Source organism: Prunus mume, linkage group LG3 (assembly GCF_029339155.1).
Source record: "Prunus mume cultivar Tortuosa linkage group LG3, ASM2933915v1, whole genome shotgun sequence".
Classification (NCBI taxonomy): domain Eukaryota; kingdom Viridiplantae; phylum Streptophyta; class Magnoliopsida; order Rosales; family Rosaceae; genus Prunus; species Prunus mume.
Window position 1 is genome coordinate 5,563,897 of NC_142700.1, and position 10,778 is coordinate 5,574,674.

The 10,778-nt window shown below is 38.2% G+C and overlaps 1 protein-coding gene and 1 pseudogene across 2 annotated transcripts; both read left to right on the forward strand.

Annotated features, from left to right (window-relative positions):
* Positions 1-989: 989 nt before the first annotated feature.
* AAT1 (amino acid transporter 1) lies at positions 990-6,249 on the forward strand. The gene is made up of 3 exons (XM_008227339.3): positions 990-1,241; positions 1,343-1,770; positions 4,459-6,249. Exons 2-3 carry the CDS (start codon positions 1,344-1,346, stop codon positions 5,895-5,897), a joined length of 1,866 nt encoding a protein of 621 aa, XP_008225561.1. The 5' UTR covers positions 990-1,241; position 1,343; the 3' UTR covers positions 5,898-6,249.
* A 116-nt stretch (positions 6,250-6,365) lies between these two features.
* LOC103325249 (cationic amino acid transporter 1 pseudogene) lies at positions 6,366-10,754 on the forward strand (annotated as a pseudogene). The gene is made up of 2 exons (XR_016125474.1): positions 6,366-6,589; positions 8,755-10,754. The product of XR_016125474.1 is annotated as a cationic amino acid transporter 1 pseudogene (transcript).
* Positions 10,755-10,778: the final 24 nt, after the last annotated feature.

Here is a 10,778-nt window from a genome sequence, read left to right on the forward strand (position 1 = left end):
AACAGCGAAGCATTATCCAATTCAGACCAAAAACCAAACCACAAACCGAAAAACAAACCACAAAATGTGGGACGACGTAGTAGTAGTGTGCTTTATCAGGTCAGCGCCTCAAATCAGGACCACGAGCTTTCGCACTTGTAATGTTTTTTACCTCCTAGAATTTAGCTTCCCACTACTTGCTCTTACCATGCATAACACCCTTTTTCTACATACTCAACTATGCATGTGCCTTGACTTTCGAACAAATCATAAAATCGCTAAACACAACAACACTCCTATCTGGCACAACTGTGTCATACTAATGAAAAACCTTAAGTTTAATTTGTCGTATATAATTATGTGTTTATCTCTTTCATCAAGTGATAAAGCACGAAATTGTAAACAACGGATAATAAATCCTTAGCCATCCTTTCTATTAGGATTAAAAACTGTCATACACATCAACAGTACGTAATAGGAATCGACATGAATGATAATTAAGCGCTAATTTACGTAGATTTTATTAGATTAAAAGTCGTCTTCATCATTGTGAATACAATCTGTGTGTGTCAAATAACTGTGTTTCACACTAATCCACATGGTATGAGTATGAACGCTGCCCACCTAATAAACTTTACACCAGCCGGATCTCACAGTATTCATCTTTAGTGGTGGCCCCCATATATTTTCCTTAATTAGGCGCTAATTAAAACACTTTCACACTAATAATACAGACGAAAAAAACGACGTTATTTGTGGAGGCTCACATTCGTGTGACAACTGGACAAACCCTTCTTCAAATAATGCAATCGTAGCCGTCCGGTTACGACATCTTGTCCAGCTTCGTAATTGCGTGAAATGATTAAATCTAGAAAATTAAATTAATTATATAAAAATGGCCATTTTAATTCTTTATATAATTGTTCCCATAATCAGATAAGCTAGAGACAAATACTAACGTCTGTGTTTACGAGAAGAGTGACCAGATCAACGGTTCAGAATCGTCTGAAATAATTACAAAGCAGTGGGCGTATATAACTGCTCGCTTGCTATGCTGGACCAAGTTTTCCCGCGTCAACCTCTCTCTCCATTTTCGTCTAAGTTCACTCTCTTTCTAGATCTCTCTCTAGAAAACTAATATTTTTGTGTGTGTATATATATATATACATATATGTAAGTCAAATTCGAACGTGCGTTCTGGATCTCCACAATTCAGCTATTTTCTCTTCTTCATTTTCTCGGCGACCAAACAGAAAATAAGGGTACTGATTGAAGCCTCTGAGTGAATCTTTTGTGATCTATTTATTTTCTTTAACGAATTAGATTGTTCTGAAAATTTGGATTTTGAATTTGATTAATACAGGATGGCGGCCAGCGGTACGGAGGCGAGCGGCGGAGGAGATGTGGGGCTACGGAGGAGAGGGTGCACTTACCGAAAGTACGATTTTCTCCCCGAGGAGTCGTTCCAGAGCTGGGGCAATTACGTAAAAGCGCTGAGCCAGACTCCGGGTCGGTTTAAGGACCGGGTCTTGACCCGGTCCTTGGACAGCACGGAGTTGGTGGAGATGAAGGCGCAGAGCCATAACGAGATGAAGAAGACGCTCAACTGGTGGGACCTCATCTGGTTCGGAATCGGCGCCGTCATAGGCGCCGGAATATTCGTGCTCACCGGCCTCGAGGCGAGGAATCACGCCGGCCCCGCCGTCGTCTTATCCTACGTCGTTTCTGGCGTCTCCGCCTTGCTTTCGGTTTTCTGTTACACCGAGTTCGCGGTCGAGATTCCGGTTGCAGGTACGTACGGCAACGCTAACAAAGCTTCATGAATAAACATGCAACGACTTTTTTTAATAATTTATTTAAATTTATTTTATTGAGATTCCGTTGATATTCGACTTTAATATTCTTTAATATTAAGAAGAGAAGTATTATTAGAATAAATTAATGACTTTAATTTTTTTTAATATTAAGAAGAGAAAGTATCTAAATTAGTCACGTTAGGAATGATTTACGTTAAGGAATCTTTTTCAATATTCTGAAAAACTTTCTAGGTGGGCGTCAGACAAGTCTAAAGTAAAATCGAATCATAGATGGATATTATAGAAAGTTGGAATTTATTTCTATTCTATAAGACTTTTATATATATATATATATACTGGGGCGGATCCGTAGCATCATATTTTTGACACAAGTTTTGACACAATTTTTAAGCCATTAAATTACTCCACTTTTAATGATTGAGATTAAACATGACATGAAAAAATAATATTTTTCTCTTTAATTAATATTTATACATTGGGATTAAAATTCTGACACCATATTAATTAAGAATTCATTCTCTCTCTTCTCATTAATTATCTTTAATTAATTAATTCTATCTCTTTCTTCTACAGAGAATTGACGCCTCTCTCTCTCTCTCTTCTCCAAACCAGCTTCTTAATTAATAAGGTTTTTTAGGTTTCATTTCATTTTCATTTTCCTCCCAAATTTCTTCCTTTCACTTTTTTTTATAATGTCTAAGAAGTGGAAGAACTGACTGTCATTTTCCTCCCAAATTTCTTCCATTCATCTCTCTCTTTCTTCACTTTAGTCACTCCATCATCATCATCCACACACTCCTGCATTCCTATTTTTCTCTTCAATCAGTAATCCTTCATAACCCACTCTTGGTATTGATCTCTCAGTTTTAATTTTAGTGAGGTATAATTATTGGAGAAATCTGAAAAATTTGTAAATGGTGGAGTTGAGAAATATTGGGTTGGCTTCGGTTTTGTGGGGGAACAATATACTTTTGGGGAATCTCTTCCTATTTTTTTCTTCAAATTTTATTATCTATTGGGCAGTTTTGGAAAATTTGGAAAGGTGAAGCTGAGAGAGAGCTTGGGTCCTGTCAGAGAACAGTGAAGGTGCGGTTTTGGGGAGAAAAATCGCACCATGTATTGATTTCTTCTCCAGATCTAAGGAATCTCTCATGTCATTCCATTATCATAAAGTATTATCATTTTTCACCTTTTCAGTTAAATATATTAAGCAAAAGAAAAAAAAAAGAGAAATCAATATATGATATGTGGGTGTTAAAGAAGTGACTGAAGAGGAAGTGATGAAACACCAGAAATAAAAGAAGAACAAAGTGTTTTTTTTTTGGGGACTGAAAGGGGAATGGGGGAGAGAGAGAGAGGAGGAAGAACATGGGTGAAAATACTTTGTAAAATTTTAATTGAAAAACAAATTGATTGTGTGGGCTGGTTGATTAAAGAGAAAAAGAGGAGTAAATGCAGGGTGTGTGGTGATGATGATGGTGGAGTAGTCATTGAAGATAGAGAGGGATGCGAAAGGTAGGAGAAAATAGGTTCATAATATTTTTTTAATATTTAAAATTGGAAGTAAAATTAGTTGCTAGCTGTGCCAGGAAAGTTTTTCTCCGAGAAGAGAGATTCCGTTTTCAATAAAAAAGGAAGGAGAGAGAAATTTATTTTATTTTATTTTATGAGAGAGAATAAAATTAATGATTGTTTATTTAAAATATTAAAACTATTTGCTATATTAGATTTAATCTCAACCATTAAAAGTAGAGTAATCTAATGACTCAAAAATTGTGTCAAAACTTGTGTCAAAAATATGGTGCCACAGATCCGCCCTATATATATTATATAAAATCTCGATCTCTTGGATTATAGGTGTTTAACAGATTTCTCATCACTCATATTAATATATTGAAGGATGTGGCGGACAGCTCATTATGTTGCTTGGCCAGCCTGTCCACGTATTAATATATTATTCATCGTTGATTCCGGATCTTCTGTTTATGGCCGGCAGATTTTAATGACATGATGACCTGGCAGTCTTTGATTCAAACTTGGGTTTTTTTCAATTCTTTTTTATGGTCAGAGATAAGAAAACCCAAGGTTTGAACTTTGACTTAAATATTGTGGGTTGAGACTTGTTTAGTCACATCAATAAGAGTGAATATGTGACCACCCTAATCAAAGAGTTTTTCTGGGTTGAACTTGAGAGTCTAGACTTTTCTATAGGCTGGTTCAATTTTGGAGGGAAAAAAATGTAGGGGTTGGATTTTAAATCACTCTCTAGGATCACACAATTAATGTATTATTATGGTTATGCAAATCTCCTTGCTCTAGTTTAAAACTCAAAATTCCATGAACAATTAAATTTATTCTTCACTTTCATTGTTCATTTTTATGTGTATGATATATGAGCTTTATTGAATTCAAGCACGCATGCCACATGCATTCATTGCCTTTGCAGCATTTCTTTAACTATGAACAGTTCATAGTAATAGTTATTGATCCTAGCTAATTATTTTGAAGAACTATGTATGCATATATATATATACTAATCTCTTATTTCCAAGGAACTAAGTAGTAATTTTGTTGACTTGAGTGGTTTACAAGTTAGGCCCCCTCCTAAGTAAATTCATTTCATGAAAAAGAGCAATTCATGTGACTGAATGTGGTTTTTCAGGTGGCTCATTTGCCTACCTAAGAGTAGAGCTTGGGGACTTTATGGCCTTCATTGCAGCAGGCAACATCCTCCTTGAATATGTCATAGGTGGTGCAGCTGTTGCTCGTTCCTGGACCTCCTACTTCGCCACTCTCTGCAACCACGACTCCAACGATTTTCGGATCGTTGCTCCTGGTTTGAGGGAGAACTACAAGTACCTCGACCCCATTGCTGTTGTTGTGATTATTGGTATATGCTTTCTCGCTGTCCTCAGCACAAAGGGCTCTTCTCGTCTCAACTACATTGCCTCAATTGTTCATGTCATTGTCATTCTCTTCATTATCATAGCCGGCCTCACCAAAGCCGACATCAAGAACTACGAGAAATTTGCCCCTTTTGGCCCCCGAGGCGTCTTCCAGGCATCAGCTGTTCTGTTTTTCGCCTATGTTGGATTTGATGCTGTTTCAACTATGGCTGAAGAAACCAAGAATCCTGGCAAGGACATCCCAATTGGCCTTGTTGGCTCAATGGTCATTACCACATTCGTTTATTGCTTGTTAGCAGTGACTTTATGCCTTATGCAGCCATATGGCAGTATCGATGAACAAGCTCCATTTTCAGTAGCGTTTGAAGCTGTTGGGATGGGATGGGCTAAGTACGTCGTTGCGGCGGGAGCTCTGAAAGGCATGACAAGTGTGTTGCTTGTTGGGGCGGTTGGCCAGGCTCGCTATCTCACTCACATTGCTAGAACTCATATGGTGCCTCCATGGTTTGCCCAAGTTGATGGCAAAACAGGCACCCCTGTCAATGCCACAGTCACCATGCTTACAGCCACTGCAGTCATTGCCTTCTTCTCAAGCCTTGACGTTCTGGCCAGTCTTCTCTCCATCTCCACATTGTTCATCTTCAGCCTTGTCGCGATTGCGCTTCTCGTTCGCCGCTACTATGTCAGCGGCGTCACCACTCAGGCCACCAGGAACAAGTTCATTGCCTGCCTTGTCCTCATAGTTGGTTCTTCAATTGCCACCGCTGTGTATTGGAGTAAAACAGATAAGTGGACTGCCTACGTGGTAACCGCGCCTCTTTGGTTCTTGGGTACGTTGGGGATTTGGATACTTGTCCCACAAGCAAGGAGCCCTAAGCTTTGGGGGGTGCCATTGGTGCCGTGGTTGCCATCTCTGTCAGTTGCCATCAATATTTTCCTACTTGGGTCAATCGATCGTGACTCATTCATAAGGTTTGCAGCGTGGACTTTGATCATCCTGGTTTACTACTTTTTCTTTGGATTGCATGCTTCTTACGACACAGCAAAGGACTCTCTAGCGAGGCGGTTGGAGGCCGGTACAAATCTCGAGTTGAAGAAGGCTGAAGCTGCAGAGGTTTATGCTCCCTCAACAGCAAGAGACTCCGAGTTAGACGGCAAAAGTGGCAGCAATACCTCTGCACATCCTGCTAGTTAAGAAAGTGTTTGTTGAATGTGTGAAAGAAATGTTTGTGTGTGATATTGCTGTTTGACAAGAAGGAAGAAGGAAGGGGTTGGTCCTAAAGATAGGAATATGTTTCTCCTTGACCTCTTTTGCTCGTTGAATCATATCAGTTATGGAGATGATTAGACTTATCTGTATTAGAGATGTGATTTACATGAATGGTGTTCATAAGTATGATTTATACATGTTTAAAATTGTTTCTTCACAGGTTTCTTTCTCCATGAACTTTTTCTTCCAAAGAACTAGAGAGAGACAGGGAGAGATTTGTTTCTTTTGTTTTCCTCCATTAAAATAAAAAAAAACTGAATACATAGATTTCATGTCATATTGTTTTTTTTACATGCAAGAATTTATCTTTATTTATATAGTAAGATTTTGTTACCAAGTAAATAAATAATTTGTATGCTAATTTGGAAGGCAAATATTATTTGATTTACCATGAAATAAATACCCATTGATTGACCAATTAATACAAATATGGTAAATAGTAAATGCAGAGAGTACAGCTAGCCTATCTCTTGCCTTTTCGATTTCTCCAATGTCTTCTTATTTCAACCAGGCAGATTGATTTCTGGGTTTTTTCTTCTTCTCTAACGCTCCTCAAATCAAACCTCATATTTGGTGTAACCTGCTCTTGCTGCCTACCCTAGCCTAGCCTCCAAAGGGTACGTTTTTATTTTTATTTTTCTGGTACAATTTTGAAGTTAATTATTTTAATGTTTCATCACTGCTCCAGAATCTAAATCTGGTTTTGCGTCCAACTGCATGCAAATCCAGAGCTTTTTCCTGCTCTATGTTTGAATCTAGGTCTAGTTGGTTTTCTTAGTTTTTGAGGTCTCAAGAGGGTGAAAATTTGGGAATTTCTACCAGTCAGCCTTTGAGGTAGATGAAAAGGAAGAAACTACTGCATGCAGTTTGATTTTCTTTCTTCCTCCTCTTCTTCTTCCTCTTCTCAATAAATAATATAACAGTAAACTGTGGAAATTGTCTGATGGCGTAAGTTTGTAGACTCTACATTTTGAGTTCAGTTCAAGAGAGTGGCTGTTTGGATTGGGAATGGCATAGTTAACGGTCAAAATTTGTAATCATGTATGCATAAATTTATACACAAGAAATGCAAAGACTATGATCTTAAGCCTTATATACTTAAATTTATTCTTGTTTTTTTCTCTCAGATCCCACACGTTGTTGTTGCTGAGGAGCATGTTGCCTTGTGTCTTTTTTTTTTTTTTTTTTTGTTGGTCGAAGTTGCCTTGCCCTTGTGTCTTTGTTTCTGTACTTTTTGCTCTTTTTTTACCCTGTGGCCTTGAATCTTTTAATTAAGATGCAGCCCCTTGTTCGTGATTGTCACGTTTGGGTTGTGGATTAACAATTTTGGTTATCCACTGTACATCTTATGATATTTTTTTAATAAAATATATTTCCCAACAAAAAAATAGAAAAGCCTTAGATATGAACACAACTATATAAATTATAATCGTCACATTGATGGATATAACTTGTTTTTATTTTTGGTTATGGAATTTTCTATTATCTGAGTTGGCAAATCCTTTATTATCATTATTATTGATACCATTACTTAATACTAGTACTTTTTTAATATACCAAGTTTGAGGGGAAGCAATCCTCGTTAAAATTCCAAGTATTTAAATAAAAGTTGTTTTGGTGGGTTCTCTATCCTGAGGATAGACAAACATACTGGGTTTTTTCTATGGTGGCTCTGTGCTTACATACTGTTGCAAGACATGGCTCTGAAACTTGATATTTCTCTCATGGGAGTAAAACAAAGTTTAACTCCCAATTAATTAATTTTCTATTTAAAAACATAGTAAGAAGAAATTGGGTTGTCAAATTTGAACGATTAGAGCCAATTCAACAACAATTCCCTCATCTAAAACACCTTTATTTTTTTCTTGGTCTTCAAAAAACATAATTTGTATATATACAAAAATGTGGAGAAAATGTCATGAGGATTATAATGTTGTTGGTGTAGGGCATATTTGTGTGAGTGTTTGGGGCATGATTATTCACATTTTATATAGATATTGACAAATCAAGTCCAAAGATGGGTGAGATTTTATGTTTCAACGAAGTTAATGTTATCCCAAAATAATTACGGAAAAGACATAGAAGATAAAATATTGGAGGAAACTAAAAAAACAGATACAATTTGGAATGTTTATTTCAAATGATTTCATTTGTATATATCATCATTTCAAATAGAAATCAGATAAAAGTTGAGAATGTTTATTTCAAATGATTTATTTGTATATATCATCAATTCAAATTCAATTCAGATACAATTTGGAATGTTTATTTCAATGATTCTAATTCCATTTCTCGTTTGGATAATTAATAGAATCTAATTCCAACTTTTTAATTCTTACTTTTGGCTAAACAGTTAACGGTTAACGGTTAATGAGGATTTAATCTTGTTAGTTGACTGATTCTATTTTAGCATTTGAGATCTTATTTGTTATCTCAGGACGGATCCGCTGTTCACCCAAACATCTCTCTTTGTTACGGTGGGAATTAACCCTGGAACCAAAAATGATGCGCTTATCCATTCCAATGTTTTAGCCTTTTTATTTGTCTTTAAAGATAATTAATTGATCAATAATATATTGCATATATATATATATACCTTCCTGGAAGGAAACATCCTTCTAAGTTTTGAGTTCTATTTATATTAATCTTTTTGTCTAGTTGTTATTACACTCAATTCAGTTTGAGGGCAGCAAAAATGGTGACTGTCACTGAAGAGACAACATCCTTCTAAGTTCTATTTACATTAATAATTTTGTCTAATTGTTATTACAAATCAATTCAGTTGCTAGGCAACAAAAATGGTGACTGGCATTGAAGCTGCTGGTGGTGGACAGGGCAATGGGATCGGGAAAAGAAGTTGCTTTTGCAGCAAGGAAGATTTTTTGCCAGAGGAGTCATTCAAGAGCTGGGTAAACTATGTTCATGCACTGGCCAACACAAAAACAAGGCTCACAGACCGTATCCTGGCACGGTCCATGGACCATCAGGAGCTCGAACAAATGCGTGCACGTAGCCACAATCAGATGAAGAAAACCCTCAATTGGTGGGATCTCATTTGGTTCGGCATTGGAGCAGTCATGGGGGCAGGAATTTTCGTGCTAACCGGTCAGGCAGCTAGGAACGATGCTGGCCCTGCAGTAGTAATCTCTTATTTCATATCAGGTGTTTCTGCACTACTATCAGTGCTGTGCTACACTGAGTTCTCAGTGGAACTCCCTGTGGCTGGAGGCTCATTTTCCTATCTTAGAGTAGAACTTGGTGATTTTGTGGCCTATATTGCTGCTGGAAACATCCTTTTTGAGTATGTAGTAGCAGGTGCTAGTGTGGCAAGGTCATGGACCTCATACTTTGCTACATTGTGCAATCACAATCCCAACGATTTTCGAATCAACGTGCCAGCCCTTGCCGACAACTTCAACCAATTAGACCCGATTGCCGTCGTTATCTCCATTTTGGTTTGCATCGGTGCAGCCTTGAGCATGAAGGCCTCGTCTAGATTCAATTCAGTTACAACTATCGTCCATCTGGTGGTTTTGGTTTTCATCTTCATTACCGGCATGACCAAGGCCAACCCTGCTAATTTCACCACAAACTTTTTACCATTTGGCTTCCGCGGTGTCTTGAAAGCTTCAGCGGTTCTCTTCTTTGCTTATGTAGGATTTGATGGTGTGGCAACCTTGGGGGAGGAGATCAAAAACCCTGGTAGAGATATCCCGATTGGGCTGATTGGCTCAATGTTGGTTACCATAACAACTTATTGCGTCCTTTCAGCTACGTTGTGCCTGATGCAGCCATACAGCCAAATTGATGCTGATGCCTCATTCACCATGGCCTTTCAAGCTGCTGGTATGAATTGGGCAAAGTACATTGTTGCCTTGGGAGCAATTAAAGGCATGACAACAGTCCTGCTAGCCAACCTCATCGCTCAAGCTCGGTATTTCACTCACATTGGGCGCACCCACATGGCACCACCAATCCTGGCATCCATCCACCCAAAAACTGGCACGCCTGTGAATGCCACGGTTATTATGACTGTTGCAAACTCCCTTGTTGCCCTCTTCACAAGCCTTGATGTCCTGGCAAACCTTCTTTCTATATCAACCCTGTTCATCTTTTCCCTTGTTTCCTTAGCACTGATCGTACGACGATACTACGTTACTGGCGAAACATCAACTTCTGACAGAAACAAACTCATTGGATTCTTGACACTAATTGTAGGATCATCGATTGCTACTGCTGTTTATTGGGTGCTTAGCCAGGGTTGGATTGGCTATGTCGTGACAGGCGTACTTTGGTTTGCTGCCACTTTAGGCTTGCAATTGACCCTCAAACAAGCAAAGAAACCTAAACTGTGGGGGGTGCCATTGGTTCCTTGGTTGCCATCAGCTAGCATTGCATTCAATGTTTTCATCTTGGGTTCTATTGATGTACCTTCATTCATAAGATTCGCAATTTGGACGTTAGCTTTGCTCGTCTACTATATATTCGTTGCGCTGCATGCTTCATATGATGCAGCAAGGGAGACTGATAGAGTAGAAGCTCAAGCTAGTCAAGCTAGTCAAGCAACCAACATGGAGGCTGGGACTAGCTAAACCACTGGAGTAGGCTGAGAATATGAGAGATGCGAGCAAAGCCATCCTCTTCTTGTATTGTTTCTGTACAGGTCCAGAACTCAATTCACTGTTCTTTTTTCATTCAGGGATATTGTACCCAAAGTTGAACATTGCAAGTCTCCATTGTTCATACCCATACTTGTTTTTTCCAGTTTACGCTCTGAATACGCTCGTTCTCAAAGAATATAGGGCA

What these genes read in the sequence shown, in the direction of transcription:
- AAT1 (XM_008227339.3), top strand. Translation starts at nt 1,344, where the DNA reads ATGGCGGCCAGCGGTACGGAGGCGAGCGGCGGAGGAGATGTGGGGCTA. An exon ending in GGTCGAGATTCCGGTTGCAG is followed by an intron (nt 1,771 to 4,458) that starts GTACGTACGGCA and finishes GTGGTTTTTCAG; the next exon opens with GTGGCTCATTTGCCTACCTA.